This window comes from Cinclus cinclus, chromosome 2 (genome assembly GCF_963662255.1).
Source record: "Cinclus cinclus chromosome 2, bCinCin1.1, whole genome shotgun sequence".
In the NCBI taxonomy this organism is placed as follows: domain Eukaryota; kingdom Metazoa; phylum Chordata; class Aves; order Passeriformes; family Cinclidae; genus Cinclus; species Cinclus cinclus.
The window spans coordinates 99,793,337-99,812,724 of NC_085047.1; the positions used below are offsets into that span (position 1 = coordinate 99,793,337).

Sequence of the window (19,388 nt, forward strand, 5' to 3'; positions counted from 1 at the left end):
AAAAATCACTGTCTCAGGTGTAGCACCCCAGAGCACCAGAGAAGGTGAGAGCTGCTCATTCAGGCAAGTCCACAGGGCTGGATTCACAAAAACAGACTGAGTTAAAGGTGATGTATCGTTACATTGCATTAGTCCTCCTGCACATTATGGCTAGACATAAAAAGCCCTAAGTCTACACCTCTGACTACTCTAAAGATGAATGAAGATTGGAAGGAGACTAATGCTGTGTCCTAAAATATGCTTGGTGTCTAGAGTTTCTGTCTTCACAAGCATGGAGATTTTCATAGTGCAGCAGCAAACTGGAGTCTGCAAGCACATGGGAATTGATACCTTTTCATCCCCCTACTTTTGTCACTCCTGTCAGTTGATTTTCCACACTGCTAAATTTTGCACATACAAGGAGATTGGTTTTCTGACACTGTAGAGATTATTATTTTGAACTGTAAGAATTTTCCATTCCATGAGGAAAACTTCAAAGCTGAAACTAAAAGCAGATGTAAGGTTTGCTGAGCAGTCAGTCCTGTAGCCTTGAAAATCCCCATAGCCTCTCTATTAAAAGCATGAAGTTTCTCGTTGCTGATAGTCAAGAGGAAATTTGTTTGGAATTAAGATTTCCTGTTAATTTTTATTGCTGAATTCTGAGTTTAGACCCAGGAAACCTTACATCCTTCATGACATCAACCTCCAGAGGATACTTAGTGGAGTATTACTAAAGAGTTTATTTGCAAGTATTTGACAAGCCAGCCTCTTAAGTTTTATCCAAAAGAAAGGAAGAAGAAATCCTCAAGTTTGACTTTCATTTTATTGGCATCTGTTTACTTCAACAGCAATCTCAAAAACACCTAAATGCTACAGTGAGCACACCAAAAGTCTGATTCTGTTCCTGACATACTAAATAACATGTAGCTGTACTTGCAATTAATAAAAAAAAAAAAAAAGTGACAAATTCACAGCAATAAGATTGTATTTTCCAGAAGTGAATATAAATTCAGGGAACTTTCCTCTTTTCCCACCAGACTGAAGTTACTGGTGGTGGGTTTTTTGGTTTTTTTTTCCTGCTGCATCTCCATGAAAAGAGGCTCACAAAAAATAGTACTACCCAAGGTTCCAAGTCCAGTCTATCTGTCTCAAAGTACTGCTATAAAATTTTAATTAATACAAAGTGAGGAGGAATATAGGAATATATTCTTGACCTGATAATATAATCATTAGGCAGCAGAAGCAGAGGGAAATAAAAACAGCTGTCTTCCATTATCATTTTTAATCCTAAAAGACTGTAGGTACTACAGCATCAATACTGATTGAGAATCAAAGATGGGAAGCAGTATATGAGGCTATTCTGATCCACCAATGAAAATAGTTTCTCTTTATGAAAGAGCTTTTGTATAGCACACTGGAACTGCTCAGCTATCATTGTCTTCTAGGTAGTTCACATAAAGTACTCAAACAGTAGTTTATTATATGATTATGCACATTTGATAGTAGTATTAAAAGGATAATCCCAGAATAATTAAATAACACCACTTAATCCAAAATTATAAGATACAGTATTTCACATCCAAGAGGAGACATTAAATGGTAAATTCTCAGGAAATATTACATTTATGTTGTAGTCTCTCTTGGGATTAGAAGATGGTGACAATTTGGCATTCTTGGATACTTCTCTGAATAATGGTGTTTACCCCTTACAATTAAATAAAAGCTAAAAGGAATATAATGGAGGAGCTTGATGTATGTCTTCTCAAAATATCCTCCATTTCAGTAGCTTGCCATGGAAGGAAAATTGGACCAGAGAAGTTCACAAAAGATGGCCAAGAGAAATGCTCATTATTGCTGCAGTTGTTGTGGAGGGGATCCCAGCTCCATGGACAATTTTGGTCCAAATATTAAAGGAGGATTTTTGTTGGTTTTTTTTCCCCAAGTTCCAGTATAAAAATAATTTAAGTAAGGGGCTGTATGGCATGTGTTACTCCTGTGCTACACAGGAGCCCAAAGAGATCGGTGCAGAGGATTGCTTTGGTCTTTTCACTCTAACTCAGACAGAGCTGTCCGTACAACAGACTGAACATGTGCACGTGTGCTCTGTGCAGAGCTGAACTTACCTCTCGTAGTAGAGAATTTAATTCTATGTGTCTCTGGACCTTGTAAAGGACACCATGGTCCCATTTAAAAACATTGTCATTGCTGGGTGATCCCTTAGATGAGTATTTTCTATTTTCTTGTTGGTTCTAGTTATTCCTGAAAAGTCAGTGAAGGAAATTGCAAGAAACCCTGGAACAGCTATTAAGAAACTTTTTGCACATAAAAGCAGTGTGAAAAAGCATGAAACAATCAAGAATGCAATCCCAGAAGCAGCTGTGACACCACCTTCTAAGACCCACTTGCAGCTGCTGGACTATGAAGGTGGTATTGATCTTGGTGGGAGCTACAGTGAAGAAGAGGAAGAAACTGCAGCTGCTGCAGAAGAGTCAGATGAAGAAGAGAAGGAAGATTTTGAAAATCAAATTGATGAGCGAAGCCTTAGAGGGGATGTCTTTTGTAAGTTTCTTTTTTTTTTTAAATGTCTGGCTTCAATGTAAATATGTATAAAAACTAAAAAATCATCACAAAACATTACAGACACTTTATCAGAATTTACTTGTAGAAAATGAATCATAAAATCATAGGATGGTTAGGTTCTAGTTAATGCTTTTGAAAATACATTTGAAGACTTTGAAAAACACAGCAAGAAATTGTAGAGCATATTGGAACTAGATGATCTTTAAGGTCCCTTCCAACCCAAGTGATTCTATTATTATAACTGATTTTTAGCAAAGTTGTCTCAGTCAAACATTCTTCAAAGTAGCGCCAAAAATAATTGCCATAAAGAACACACACTGTCAGTTGTTCATTCATTATATTTTCTCTTTCCAAAGTATAAAAAAAAAATAAATACTATCACAGCAATTAAAATTATAATAACAAAAATTTTAAAAAAATTAAGTTAGCATTCAGTTTATTGCTATTTAACCTGAAAAGAGAGATAAGTATATATTTTAAAGGAAAGATAATTTTAAAGTTCTCTGGAAAAAATGGTCTGTAAAATTACAGTTCTGTAAGACAGCCAAGAAAAAATGTAATTATTCACTTAATACATTGGAGAATACAAGCTTCTTTGCCAAAGGCAAGCTCCTAAAATTGCCCTTTTTTTTTTTTTTTGTTTTTTTTTTGTTTTTTTTTTTTTTTTTTTGTTTTCAGAGGTAATCGGCCTGTTTCAGTTTAAGCTAAGGATGTAGACTAATATTGCTTCCTCAAATTATGCTAGGGAGCTGATAAACAGAACAAAGTCAGGTCTTTGCTTACCAATCTCCTCCCTTCCTGCAAATATTAACAGTGAGTGCTAATGGCACATTTCAAGGTTGCTGACCATACCAAAATGGGGAGAATGACCCATTCATTGAAGGGCAGCACTGCTATTAAAGGGCTCTGGCCAGACTGTGGAGGTAGTCGGACAAGAACAATATGAAGTTCAACAAAAGCCTTGTGCTACATTATGGATTTGGGATGACTGCTTAGGAAGACGCTTCGCAGTAAAAGGCAAGATCAGGAAGTCAGACTAGGTAACCTAAAAATGGCTCTTGCAGCCTACATGATTCTGTGATTCATTCTGTGTTTTCAACCAAGCATTTCAAAGTAGTTTAGAAAATAGTGAGTGTAGACCAGCATTGTGGAAGATGCTTGGATTTCTCCCGGTACTATAAGCATATAAAGTCACAATTCAGGAATCAGTAATTTTTCTAAAAACACCAAAATATGTGCTACCTAGCTGCATGCAAAAAGAGACTTCTGTTTGTCAGCTATTAATCAGATAAAACGGTGACAAATTTCTGACTAGCGGTGCCATGCCTCTCAAGTGGAGGATTCTGTACTTAGGATATTGCTCTTCCTCTGGCCAGCCATGCCTAAGCCTCAGACTAAGTCTTTACTCAGCATTTCACTCCTGAATAGCATATGCCATTTCCTCTAAAAAAGCATCCCTTCCATCTTCTGAAGATCCCTTCATAAATTACTTACCTAAAAGAGGTAGCAGGTGCAGGAACTGATGCCAAACTGGGGTAGAAGTTTCTACTGTATGGCAAACCACCCTTGGGGTTCAGCCTTGCCATGCTGGTACTGCGAAATACATTTGAGAGTCTCACAGAAAAGGATTAAGTGACTTGCCTCTGTTATCACAACAAGCAATAAAACACAGGTCTTCTGGTGGCCATACTTTTACATTTACAGGACTGTGCTTCACACACATTTCTGCCAAAATACTATCCTGAAGAAGGACTCTTCCCAGTCATGCTAATTAATCCAAAGCTGGCCATAATTTTACAGAAACTGTGGAGAAAGTGAGCAGAAGACAGCTTCAATATATATGTTGATGTTTGTTAGGATTGGGTTCTCGGGTACTCAGGCTTTTTCAGGAAGGTAAGCTAATGGGGAGCTTGTGTTCACCAAGAGGGTGTTGTGAATTGACCAGAAATGTTGAGCTGAATGTGATTACACAGAGAAAACTCAAAAAATACACAGGGAAAGACTCAAAAATATTCACTAATTACCAGCAAAATGCTTGTGGAACCTGAAGGGAGCTTGACCCTTGGCAAGACTGTGTTCCCCTGCAGTTGCAATTTCTGTAGGGTTAAAAACTTCTATTTCATAACAGAATTGCAGGAATATTGCTGACCTGTCCCTTTTAGAAGCATAGTACTAATGGGTTCCATTATTATTTATGGTAAATAATAAATATTTATAAATAATACTCTTATTAGTTATAGATACATTTATTAAAAAATTTGTGCCATAAAGGACTATGGCCTTTTCTGATTCCTCAATTTTGAAGCAAGGCAGCTTGTTTAAAAAACAAACAAACAAACAAACAAAACAAACAAACAAACAAACAAAAAAAGTCAGGCCTTCAAGGCATGGATGAATGAACAGATGGATGGAACTCAGACATCTCAACAGGTGTCTTTTTTGGCCTGCTTGGACAGGTCAGGAAGGATTACCAGGAATACTGCCCCTAGGTAGGGCCCCCCTGGGTTCTGGTTGAAAGGACAAAGGGCTCTGCTCTCTCTGCCTGGTGAGACCAGGGGAACTTGGTCTCCTGTACTGGGCTACGTGACCTGATGCAATTGAGAAGAAGGGATTATGCAACCTTCCAGTTGAGAACTCAGTGCTACACTACTTGGAATGCACTAATTTTCCAGATTACAGTTTGAGTGAGGGCACACAGGGAAAATCCTTTGTTCATAGGAAAATCCAAATAATATATTGTCATGATAATCGGTGAGATTCTTTTTCAAGGACCTTCCCAACCAAACCAGGACATTTGAGCACCATATACCTGGGCTAGGCAGAGAGGCAGAGTCTACTTGTTTCTACAAAAATTACCACTACAGCTGACAGCAGTAACAATGAATGTTACTGCTTGAAAATATTAAAGCCTTGTGACTCATCTGTATTTTGCCTATACTGCCTTTGTTCCAGTCACATCTGGCTGGAATTTTCCCTTATAGAGCTAAGAGATGAATATGCTGAATTTGTTGGAGAGATTTTATTTTGCTAGGGAATTCTAGCAGAAAGTTGTCGTGCTACTTCATGCAGAGATAGCAACATGCCCAAGATGTAGTTTCATTAAGTTTGTGAACTCTGTATTATCTGTGGCTTTCTTGTTCGATACCAACTGTGATTCAAGGACTTAAAGCACTGTGCCATTTTCATTTTCATTTCAGGATACATTGCTTAACTCTGTTTTCTTTCCTGTTAAATTTCCATGTGCTGTACTTGATCCTTGTCATCATAAAAATTCAATCATGATTCATGCGCTTAATTGCTTGAACATTTGGCTTTAAAAACACTTTCATGATATTGAGTGATCCTTCAGAGAGCATCATTAGCTCAGATATACAGCTCATAAATTTGTACATTTTTTCCTTTCTTTGCTGATGTCTATTCAGCAGATTCCTTTACCACAACATTCAATTCCTCCATGTAATCCCCTCAAGTATTCACATAGCATCTGCCTTTTGTATTATTAATATTGCTATTGTTTGTCTTCCGGGAAGAGTAGTTAATTAGGAAAAATAGAAAAGTCTCTTTAAATTGATGTATTATTTTATCATAGTAGTTTTACCACATAATAAATACAAAGGGAGCCATAGAAAAATATTGCAGGAAAAAAGGAAAATGTTATATAGAGATGGAAATTATTAAAATAGGCCCAACTACCAACATACTAGACCTTCATGAGAACTGCTATTTACCAATGTTTTTTTAAAACAACCACACAATAGTTAAAGACAGCAAAGTGAAGCCCACAACATATAAGAAATGTCAAAATTAAGGTCGTCAATGAAAACTTAATTTTTTTCTGATATTTTTGTGTCTCATGACACAGTCTGAAATGACTTCAAATTACTATTTTCTATGGGATTGTCCAATGTGAAGGAAGGACCTGTCCTGTTGTGAGAGGCACAGTTTAATAAATGGGATTATTTATTTATTAATAGACTAATTACTTATTCATATGATTATTCATCATTAATTATTTATTCATCATTATTACTAAATATTTTAATAAAAATTAGTAAACCATACTATTGGAAAGCTCTATTACATGAGAAGTGCCCTTTCTGTATATGGGAGAAGACACAGAGAGCTGGACCAAAGTACTTGGTTATATAAGCAAGGGTTGCTACATTCAAGCTCCACTGAAATAATTAAGCACAACTTTAATTCTGACAGTTTTTAACATTTGAATACTTCTAACATTTGAGTACAATACTTTTTGGCTACCATTGGTAATTCAGAATGGCATTGCCAGCTGCAACTAAATTCTATATTCTATACCTCATCAGTTTATGAAATTCACATTGTGCTTAAAACTCTGTAGTGTCATGTAGCCAGCCATGTTATACACAGAGACACTTCCTTTGGTGGCATCAAGAATGATATAGAGGGATTGGTATTTGGCAATACTGAAAGTGGATTGTTCCCCTTATGGCTTCACAACTCTCGATGCTGAACAAGAGAACTCCCTCAATTAATCATGATGTTTGCTCTCAGTCTTATTCTTTTCTGGTAATTACACCACTCTGAGCTATTAATGCTGAGACCACAGCGCAGTTCATAGCTATACATGTCAGACTTCTGGCAAATGTAATTCTTCCAGAGCAAGATGTGGTAGCAGAGAAATGGGATATTCCTGTGAGTCCAACCTAGTGGTATGCTGTACATATAGGAAGCTTGTCTTAGATTTACTACATCTTATATTCTGCTTGATTTTTTACAGTTTTACAGAAAAACCCACTCTGGTTTGGTTTTTTTTCCATATGGGCTTGATGACATCAGTGGTTAAGAATATGTAGCACCACGATATGGAGGGGTTTGGTTGTAGAGATTACATATTAGCTATTGCTGCAGATAAGTAGATGGGAGTACAGACAGAAGGATGGACTCTGCTGTGCCTAGAGTGGGACATATGTGTGTTTTTGTTGGTGGGAGTTTTTTCTTAGAGAACATGAGATGAGACCTGCCTTTCTACAAGACCACTTGACAGCAGAAGAGCTAAAAAGAGTAATTTTGACTCCTGCCTATTACTTATGAGGGAGTAAACTTTGGATTATGGCTATGTGTGAGGATGATGTAAAATGTAGGCACCTTTCAAGCAGTAAGATTTCTTTGAAACCTTTCTGTAAGCTGAAGCTTGCAGTTTCTCATAATATGCAGCTGATATCTTCCAGTAAGTGCAAAACCTGATTGTAATGCCTGACTGAAAACACAAAACTTGACTCTTTTTCTGTCCATGACAGTTCTTCGCTTGATAGCACATGGCTACACCCGCACAAATCTCTCTCAAATGAATTCAAGTGCAATTCAATAACTTGACAAATAAATCATTCTGGCAGCTGTTGTCTTCTGTTAAATCACTTCATTCTTTCCAGAACTGATCATATTTTAATAGCTGTCTTCATTTTGGCATGGGTTTCCACACCCTGAGCCACTTCCACCAAGTACAAGGCCAAGTTTATGGCTTGAGAGTAAATTTAACACCTAATCTGGATGTGCCTATTCCTAAATGTGTATATGTAAACAAAATTTAATTTGGAGAAATATGTATATTAATCCCTGCCTTAAGTATGAATACTGTCCAGGTGATCTAAGCAATGGTCAGGGTTAGGGGAAAGCTACAAGGACAAGAAGAGAGGACATGCTCCAGGCAATTCATCAGAAAGCTCATAAGACTCCATGAGTCTTCTTCAATTCAGCCCTTCTGGAAGTGCCTCCAGGGCCTCTTTGTTAGTGTGTGTTTTCACTGGTGTACACAGAGCAATTTCTGACAGTTTTGATGGAGAAGAAAGGTTAAGTGGATGGCAGAGCTAGGAGGTTCTGGATTCCAGTGGCTTCTAAGTATATTCTTAAAACTGAGTATGTGTGAGCTTGTTGGAGCATGTAAATGGAAAGCCCTAGATCAGTCAGACTCATGGGAAAAAAACCTCCCCTCTGAACAAATGTGCATCCATGTGAAAGTAATGACTTTAAAAATATTTGGCATTTGCATATATGATACAATGCTGAGTAGGGAAAATTAATTTCCATAGCTCCTATCATCTGGCATTTTTGAAGAAGCCTGAGCTTTTCTTAGCACAGCTGCCCTCAGGGTGTGGCTGAAAAGTGAACTTCAAGTTGTTTCAGGCTTTCCACTAATACTTTCTCTAAGCAGGAATCCAAAGGATTCCCGCTAACTCCTCTAAAATGGCACTTTTAAGTTCCTCCTGTTTTCAAAGGTGTACATGAATATATCACAGGTATCATCTACTTATGTGTTTGCAAAAGATGTGAAAGTGGATTTTCCCTTATCTCATGTTTGATTAGTTACTTACACAAGGTATGCATAAAGAAGTTGAGACATATGATTTTTTTTTAGTGAGTGCACTTATCTATTAATCACTTAAAATAGTAGAAAACAAAATAATAGAATTTTTAAAAACTTAGAGTAATTTGGAGATTACTTAGTATAAACAAGAATATTTAATCTTCTGTCTCACCAGACAGGAGAGGATTTCTCTTGGACTCTGAGGCTGAGAAATAATGCTTCTTGAGCATTGTTATTCTTGAGCTTCTTGACCTCTTTCAGGCCAGTATCTCAGAGAACACCCCTAACATTCATTGGTGTTGCTTTACCGACTCTTGCAGTTTGGTACAAGACACACCAACCAATTTTTACAAAATAACTTGCTCAGGGTGGTTTTCAAAACATCACTGTGTGCTCACCAGGTGTAACAAGGAGGATAAGGAAGGGGAAGGACAGTTGCTGGAGCCTTATTTCCCAGCAGACAGCAGAGCTGATCAGGAATGCAGGAGAACATGCACCCCAGCAGAGAGTGTGACTTCCTGGGGCTTCTGTTACAGCAGCACCAGCTATCACTGCCCTCAATACAGAATACCTATGGGCCTTTGATGCCCTAATATTTATGGCTTTTACAAAGTCTCTGACATTATCCATTTTTGAGGCTGCTGTTGGCACACTGCTGCCAAGTCACTGTCTCTGCTGTCTGGTACAGTTCAGTTTAATTTGATCATCATAGGAAGAAAGCAGATCAGCCCACTGAAGAAACATCAACATTTTATGACCTTGTGGATCTGTAATGAAGCTGTAGCTCCAGTGCTTATAGGTTAGACAGCTCAGTGCTGGGGAAAAGAGTAGTTTAAGCAAATTTTTTAAATCCAGAGTATCTAACTCCAGTTAGGGATATAGGTTTGGTGGTGGAGTGCATAATACATATATTGACTTTTTAAAATAAATTATGTCAACTGGTATAAAGGAATAAAGTTCCATTTTCTGTTCCTGTGATGACTCAGTACTTGACAAGTTGTTTTCCCTAGTTCCCAAGGTAAAAGAAGCAGCTGCCTTTGGCCCTCACCTGGCACAGAGGAAAATTCCAGTGTCGAGACCAGAGCAAGAAGGTGGCTTATTTTTATCATACAGTGTTTGTTTTCCTGTGTATTGTATCTTTTTGTGACAAACTGTGTTAGCCAAGTCAGAACCACTTTAAAAGCCTTTAATATAAACCAAAGATTTTGTGAACATGCTGGAGACAGTATCTGACCAAACTATGCTACCAGTTCCAACGTGTCTTTTTCCAAATGTACTTTTACTGTTTATAACCCTGCATAGAAAGTTTTCCCCACATTAGAACTTGACTTACAATTGAATTTCACTTGAATAATTTCATAGTCATGAAAAAATTAAGTAGCTTATATTGTCTATAAAATGAAAACATCTTGCATAGCACACAATAATCTTAAAAAACAAAATAGACATATGTGCTGGTTGACATTTTTTCCAATTTAGAAAGCAGTAGTCTCAGAAACAATGGATTTATACAACGAAGCTCTGTAAATGCCATACACTTCATGTCTCTGTCTCTTGATAAAATTCATTAAAATAACAAGAAGGATGCTTCTTTCTGAGGGAATACAAATGGCTGATGTATTACTCTTAATTTGATCTGTCACGCTTGCATTGCAGTGTTCATTTGTGTGTGTAATGCTTTTCATGTGCAAGGTCATGAAGGCCAGGCCGTGGTGTGCTCTGGCTGACACCCTTTCCAGTGTGCTCTAAAAGTCAGCTGATCTGGGCTATTCCCAGCTCCATGTAGTTGGAGTATCAGGTGCTGGTGTAAGGGATTCTTCTCATGGGATGCCAGTTTCTCCCAATGGATAGAACTGGAACTTGAGCCGATTGCAACTACAGCAGTGAAATAAATGGAGAATAAATGGAGAAATAAATGGAGAGCTCTAAAGCTGGAAGATCTCAAACAATTCCTGATGCTAGAGTTCACAGCATTAACAGCTCCACCTATACTTGGGGATTTGCAGGGACTTAATATACAGAAGTCACAGCATATAAATTCATGTGTTGATGCAAGTAAAAAGATACTGAACTAAAGAAAGAATTACTACATAAATTCTAATATTTTGCTTTTTTGCAGTTTCATCTAAGTCAACACTATCTGAATTCAGATTATAATTTTAGAATGATCTGTACATTCATAAGTATATGAATAAAGAGCAAACTGTTTTAACAGTACTTAGGATATAGTGCTCCTATTATCTCTGCCAATTTTTTTTCAGTTGATTGCAGCTTCAGTCGAGGGGTTTGTGACTGGAAACAAGATGCTGATGATGACTTTGACTGGAATCCTGCTGATCGAGATAAAGGTATTTAAATATGTGCTATCGAAATAGACTTTGATTTGATGGCCTAGCCCCTCCAAAAAAGGAGGTGGGGGAGGAAACAGAATCCAGGATTTTTCTTTTCTATCAGTGGGTTATCTTTATAAAAAAAAGAAAGGAGGTAGAGGATGCTAGACATGGATATTGTTTCTCTGAAATGTCCAATAGCAAATAGTAATTGCCAACATATTTCAACACCAAAAAAAAGTAAGAAAAATTATTAGAACATAACTATTAACTATTCAGAATTGCAAACTAAAAGGCAATGGAAACCTTATCAGCTATGTGTTGTGTCTCTCCAAGATTGGTAGGACATTTAATAACACATCTGTCATTTAGATGGATGTGGCAATGTAATCACCCACGTGGCTTAAATATTACTGGGATAACTGCTCAGAAATCTCAAACTCTGCAAGACAAACTCAGAATAAGCCAAGGGCAAAGGGCCTATTCAAGAGCAACCAATATGTGAACAGCTAACAATGTGAGTCTGCTAAAACCTGAGAAGCAGCTCTATGACAGCAATGTGGGGCTGCTAAGTGGGTGTACATAAAAAGGTGGGGCTGGACAAGTTTGTTTGGAAGGTTCTCTCTTTCCCTGAGACACAGAAACGTTGCAGAAGTTGCTGCAGATCAGTAACAACCAGTGGATCCTACAGATCCTGCAGGCTGCTTACACCAGTTCCCACATGCACATTCTCTCACTCTTCTGTCAGAGTCTTCCCATGTTAGTCTTTCTTCACTAATCCTTCCACTCCTCCTACTCCATATGATTCCCTAAATCCCTTCTCTGTGCTGTCACTTCCAGGAAAACTTTACCCTGGCCTTATCCTGTCTCCCTGAACTTACATCTGCTGATTATGACATCATTTATGGCCCCAGATGTTTTATTCCCTTAAGACTTTGTGTGTGTCTGTCATTTCATTGGTCTTCCAGGGCCTGGGAAATAAGCAGTCAGTTCCCTTGTGAATTTGTCATCAATGCAGAGGACAGTGGAGAGAATACTGAGCTAGCTCAAGTTCTGAAATAATCTGACCACAGAGGAACAGCAGCACGTTTCAGACTGTTGCATTTGAATAACAGATGGTTTTGCCTTCAAAAGATAGTGCAAGGAAGAATGCCTGTAATTGCCAGTGAAATATGAACTCACCTCCTCTGTAAACTGGTCTGACTTCCAACAGTACAAGTTTGTTCCTTGCTAAGTGCACTCCCTGCTGCTTTTCTCCAGTGTGATTTTAAATTATTCAAGTAAACTAACTTCATCTTCCCCTTATTTTCCTAGCAAACATGTATTCGAATTGCTAATAAATAACACAAGTGCATTAAAGATTATTTTTTAAAATTTTCTTTTTACAAGGTGATGGCTACTACATGGCAGTTCCAGCTTTTGTGGGGCACAAGAATGATATAGGGCGTCTAAAACTTCTCCTCACTGACCTCAAACCAAAGAGCAGCTACTGCTTGATTTTCAGTTATCGGCTTGCTGGTGACAAAGTGGGAAAGCTTCGAGTGTTCCTGGCAAACAAAAAAACTGCTCCTGTCTGGGAAGAGAACAAAGGAAAAGATGAAAAGTGGAGAACTGGAAAAATAGAGATATTTCAGGGGGCTGAAACAACCAACAGTGTAAGTATAACACAATTTATAAGCCAACCACCGTAACCAACACCCCAGTTTAATTTCCTAATCCTCAAGTTCCACCAACTGTTTTATAGGCATCAGCAATCAAAAGGCTTATGTGAAAAGGGAAACAGGATCCCACATTTTAGGGGACATAAAAGTTATCACCTGATTCTAATTTCAGAACTGAATCACCCCAGTTGGTTAGAACACTGATGCTGGCAATTCTGTCATTTTGTAAAAATACTGCAGCACATCATAAATTAACACAGGTAATCAAAATCTGCCCTTAATATCCCATGCAACAGAAGCATACATACGTGCCTGGAAAATGAAAAGTTTTCATTTCAAAGAAGAGGATGCTCTCAAACCACACTAAACTAGACCATTAGAGCAAAAGGAGACATCATATATAATCAAAGGGGGGCCATCACTTTAGGAGCAGGGCATACCAATAGGGAACACTATGCACTGATGTATGCCTGAAAACTGCCTCAATCAGGACTTCAGCCAGTTTCTCCTTGAAATTCTGGGGCCGGCTTTCCATTTGTGTGATGGAACATTTTCAGTGCTGTGTAAAGGCTTCTACTGTATAATTGAATACAGTGAACATAAAGGAAATGCAAGCCCTTTTCAAGGTCCTTTGCACAGCTGGAATGATGTAGAAAAGCCCTTAAATAAATGAGAATCAGACTATTAAATAAAAAACCCAGACATCCTATTAAAAAAATAATCCTCCTCTTTGAGTATAGTATGTGTACTATGTATAATACATAGAAGAGTGTGTAAATATGTATAGAATATACACACAAAACCCGAGGATACAAATAGATCAGAAATGAAGAGTTATAATGTCTTCAATAAATGAAATGTATGAGTATCACATGCTGTGACAAAACTACATTATTATAAGAGGATTTTACTCAATTTGCATTTTTTTACAGTAAAAGTAAGTAATCTTATTAAAGTAATCCATCTGGTATTGTAAATCTGTGCAGAGGATTTTAAATCCAGTTCGAATAATGCACAGAAGCTTTAAAAATGGCAAAGATTCAAGTCATTAAGTCCTGTGTTGTATTAAAATATTCTCCATTTAGAGCATTATAACTAATTAAGAGTTGCTAAATGGCTGGATAAACTACATTTTCACCCTTAATTAATATCTTTTCTTATGACAGGTCACTTTTGAATCAGAACGTGGGAAGGGAAAAACTGGAGAAATGGGAGTGGACAATGTTATACTAATTTCTGGTCTATGCCCAGAAGATACCTGATAATGGACATTTGAGTAAACCAGATTTAAATCTATTTTTCACATTTGCCTTATTAGTAGTGTATTTCTGTATTCTTCTTAAAAAAACCCAAAAGAAACCTATAAAATTGTGCCTTGAATCTAATGCAACAATGCAAATAGAAAAACTGATGTGCAAGATGCAGATTATGCTTTTTTAATGAGTTCTTCTAATTTTAATACATGCATTGAGTGTAATACTACTGTATTTTATAATTCAAGGTCAGGGTTTCTGAAGTATTATTTGTCTAGCTTTTTTTACAAATTCTACATGCTTTTATTGCTTAAAAATCTTCTCGAGGCTCTTCATTAGTCTTCTATTTCATTTCATTTCTTCTACTCCATAAGAACATAAAGCAGTGTTTAAGAGAATGTTACTACTTCTGGTGACATAATTAACCTCTTGGTGGGTATGTTGTTCCAAAAATCAATATCCATCACGGTGTATGCAGCAAGGCAATCACACACAGAGCCAAGATGTTTGTTTATTTAAACACTTGTGCAAAGGTGGGTGCCAGGTAATTCCACAAAGCCAACACACCAAACAGAAATGATGACCACTATTTATATGTTGTTAATCTTGATATATTCCACTTATCTAGTATATATTCAGTATTTACTGCTCTACTATTGCTGAGCTGTGCTGAGCTGGCTTCTTATCTTGGGCAGCCTGGTGGCTTTCAGTGTTTACTATTGCATTATTGCTGAGCTGTGCTGGCTTTGTTAATTTCTTTTTATCTTGGGTGTCCTGCAATAGCACACCCCTCCTCCCAAATTTTGTCACCCCTCTGGGTCTGTGGTCTTTGAAGCATGTCAGGCCCTGTCAAACTTCAATAAAGTAATTCTACTCACAAATAATTTATCATAATTTGACATGAGATAAATATTCATTCTATTGAACAAGTAGGAAGAAAGTGAAGACCTTCATTTCCTTTTTGATGGAGCTAAGCAAGTTGTAAGTGGATTCATGTCTTTGAGGAATATTTTCATTACCAATAAAATATGTAAAATACCTTGATTGTCATCAGTGTCTTTGAGTCACAAAAATCAGTGTTAAGAAATGATCCCTTTACAATTTTATAAGCATTATATGTTCACCATTAGCAGATGATATTACCAACTGGCAAGGAAAAACAAGTGGAAAAAGAATGACCCATTATTAATGTTTAAGAAGCTTCACATTATGTACTGACCTTCAGGAACAAAAGGCTCCTGCTGGATTTCAGGCCTACTTTACCCCATTAGAGGTGAGAAAGAATGATTTTCATTGTCCGGGAGACAGTATGACCTAGTGACCATAAAATAAGGCTCCTCTTACACAATTGAAAAAAATAATCTTTGTTGTGAGTTCCTTCATGACCCTTCAAACATCAACAAAAGAAGTGGGGATTATCCACCCTCCCCAGGAGCAGAAAGGTGAGCAGAACTTTTCCTCACAGAGCAGGGGCTGCCACCCACTGCCATGCTTGCTAGGCTCACAAGTGCATGTCAATGTACACATACACATTTCAGAAGGGACCAGAGTCCAGGATGCACCTTTTCTGAAAGGAAGTCAAATGACAATGCTGTGAAAGATAAGAATGTTATTTTTGTCTTGTGATCTCTGCAGAATGTACCTAATGGTCTGGATTCTAAGAGAACAGAGAAGACCATGGAAAAGTCCTGGTTCAGGCAATGTTCAGTTAAATATGTGTGCATCCACTTTCCTCTTGGTTAGCTCCGTGTATCCCCTTCCAGGCTGGCTGCTCACTGTTTATTATTAGTGACTCTCTTATTTTAGTTTTTGTATGAAGCAGGGTACATCCAAAAATGACTGGATAGAATTTTGTACTCTAACACTGAAGAATTTTGAAGAATTCAGCCTATACAAACCCAAGCTTTTAAACAAAAACACTACACCAGTTCAAACACCTTGAATTGCACCCATGAAGCAAGTCAGGGATGCTTGAGAGATTTCTTGTTGAAACACAGTATTTTTACACTGTGCACACAGCTGAGGAAAGAGCAGGCAAAACTGAAATATCTGGAAAGTTTCCAATAGCTGTGTATGAGTTTTTTTTTTTTGGTAGAACTGGTTCATGTTACAAAACATGCTCTGGGAAGCATACATGGACTTCATCTTTGACATGGGAATCTATCTCCTGGTGTCTTTGGAGCTGCTGAGGAAATTGCAGAAAAAGGACTTGGGAAAAGCAAACTTTTAAGGGCAAAGACTCTGGTAGCTTCAAAATGAGGGCAAAGTTCCTTCAGTATCAAATTGGATGCTGACTGTGATTGATCTCAGGATGCCTGAATAACCTCACAGTGAGGCAGGAAAGTGAGACAAGTATTTTTTTGGATTCACTTCTCATTGTCTGCCTCTGAAGTTGAACTATTCTTACAGAAGATCAAAACAAATGACAGTTCAGTTTTACTGAAGGAAAATTCTGTGTCTGGCTTCAAACAGCAATAATTTATGCAGCATCTCTAAATACTAAGAAGCCTAAGAATCATTACAGCTTTGAGTGCTGCAGTGTTTGAAGTGCAAATGATGTATATATGTGGAGCAAACTAAGTCCACCTAAAAATGTGCATCTGGGCATTTCTTGCAAGGGCAGTTACCGGGCATAGATAGATAAATACTGCCTGTGGAAGGCATCATATCTAAAGGGTATTCACTCAATACACAAGCAACAGAGAGTAAGCACAACGAATATGGAGCTAATATTTGTTTATTGTTGGTTGAGTCACAGCCCATCACGAATCACCACTGGGACCAATATTTTAGTGGTAGAATTCCATCCAAAAGTCAAGTCAAAAAGATTTTCTATTTCATGGAATGAATAAGAAAATTATTTGCACAGATCAGTGCCAACTAACTGCAATAGCTGCCATAAGGACTTCTGTAGTAGATGCAGAAGCAGTGTCCCATTTGTTTGTAATGGATTATCATACACAAGATAGCTTGCCTCATAGCAGACCGTAATTCTAGCATAAGATCTGAATAGAAAAACTGAAATCTTTTTTGTTGTGAATAAATACAAAGATAGCTTCTGCAGATGCAACAGAATAAATCCATTCTGTATAGAAAATCATATAAACCACATCAGTGCATCAGAAAATTAACTGGTGTTGTTTGCAACTTTCATTCTGAAAATGGAACTGCTAAGGGCAAAACCTACATGTTTCTTCTTCAGATAAAAACAGTTAAAGGACATATTATGTCTATAGTCATTACTGCTTCAAAATGTTCCTGACAGTTTTCCATTACTGTGAAATCCATTTTCAGCACAATTATTTTAAAGGAAAATTAACTGCAGGGGAAACTGCACTGGGAGTATTTGAGCAAGCTAAAGTTATGCTGTAGTCAAGTGGTTTGAACTTTGATAACATCATTTCTAACTCTTAAGTCTGATAACACACTTTAGAGACTACTGTGTCTGCAAGTTAATGGGGAAAAAAAAGAGCTTCTAGCTAATTGCCCAAATCTATATTGTATCCTTCAAAAGCTACTTAACAGATGTGATCACTTAATCTTGAATGTTGTAAAAAAAGATTTGAACCACTTTTCTTCGGCTGCCAAAGGAACTAACAGAGGCATTTCATTTTGACCACGGTGAATACATGGAAATGCTGAGGCACGTTCACAAAAGATGGTTATCTTTTAACCTGCAGTTGAAAGGTTTTGAAACATTTTCCAGCTATTACATGTTATTTTGATTATTGAAAACTGATTCTGAAATGCAGTTTTTAGGGATCAAAAAGATCAAGATAATGAAGAGAGGTTTTCAGTAACTGCTGTTCATATTTACTTCATAATTGCTATATTGTTAATGACATTCATACAACTGCATGTGCTGGAGGTATTGTAACTCATGACAATATATTAATGAAAATTAATAGCAATGAAGTGTAAGTAATTTACTTGGTCATATGTGCAACTGTTACATTAAAGCTCATCACAGTGTAAGATTTTTAACAGAAAAGAATTTCTAATTTTAACAGTTACTAACCTCTCAAATACCTGACTTTAAAGCCTGACTTCAAAAAAACTAGACATACCTCTCTCAGACCCTGCCCACTTCTTCAGAAAGGGTACATTATACAACCGTTGAGAGAACTGATTATTAATTTTTTTTTATTTGGGCAATACTAAGCTGGGGAATATTTAGCCTTCTGTGATTCAGTGATTTCTATTTTTTTAATAGCCCGATACTCTGAAAACCTCTCAGTTTCTCAATATTTCTGTAATGCTTTATACCAATTTCTATTTCAGATATACTCTTGAGCAGAAACTTCTCTTTCAACAGATTTGAGAAATCATTTTAAAAGTGATCCTTTTAGGTCCTCAGATAAAAGCTAACTTAAATCACACATTTAGAGCGTTTTATTAATTAATCTAAAATGAAAGGATAATATTTCAATATGAAAATAATACAATATATGATAATTAGTGTATTTAATTCTGACAGAAATAAGGTCTGAGATAAAGGAAACAGCATGTCCCTAGGTGTGCCTTAAAACAGCATTTAATTCATTTTTTCATATGCTTCCTTTTGCTTCCATGAAAAGATGGTTCTTCTCCAACAAGTAGGATGGTTTGCAGAAGCACTAAATAGCCCCTCAGGTATGTTCTGGCAGAGCCCCAGCCCCAGCTCTCCCTCAAATGATTCCCATGAAGAGCTTGGCAGTCAAAATGCTCCAAGAATCACTCTCAGCAGGCAGTTCACATGCAGAAGTGCCACTTTTTTGTTGTTGTCGTTTGTTTTTGTTGTTTTTTGTTGTAGAGGAGGTGACGTTTATTTTTCTGCAGTTCGTTCTTTAGAAAGACAGTAGAAAAGTTAGCAGCTCATTCAGGCACTTGAAATCTTTGTCCAGAGCTGTCTGCCCTGCTCCAATGCTTTCTGCTGCTGTACAGGGCTTAACTTTGATGCCCAAAATCTGTTTGCTGAACGGGACACCTCTGGAGGCAGTCAGTAAATCTGACTTAGGCAGATAAAGCAATCAACCAGACTCTGGCTTTGATTTCAGGTTGATATCAGTTTAATGTTAAATCCCTGGGGTTTGATTCACTGCAGGTTATTATAGTTAATGTAATCTCTGTGCTTTGACTCACTGGAGTATTATATTTGCTTGCTCTATTTGCCATCTTAATTTATGGTGTTTTTGTGCACTGCACAAGGATTTGTCTTCCCCCTTGAAAAACTACTCAATTAAAACTATACAATACCATAAAAAAT

General features: G+C 37.2%; 1 protein-coding gene across 1 annotated transcript in view; it reads left to right on the plus strand.

Moving 5' to 3' along the window:
* EGFL6 (EGF like domain multiple 6) overlaps positions 1-14,152 on the plus strand; it is a 31,633-nt gene extending 17,481 nt beyond the window's left edge. The window contains exons 8-12 of the mRNA XM_062515118.1: positions 2,233-2,538; positions 9,910-9,990; positions 11,161-11,247; positions 12,619-12,884; positions 14,057-14,152. Coding sequence (XP_062371102.1) covers positions 2,233-2,538; positions 9,910-9,990; positions 11,161-11,247; positions 12,619-12,884; positions 14,057-14,152 — 836 coding nt within the window. The remainder of the gene's footprint in view (positions 1-2,232; positions 2,539-9,909; positions 9,991-11,160; positions 11,248-12,618; positions 12,885-14,056) is intronic.
* The last annotated feature ends 5,236 nt before the right edge of the window (positions 14,153-19,388 follow it).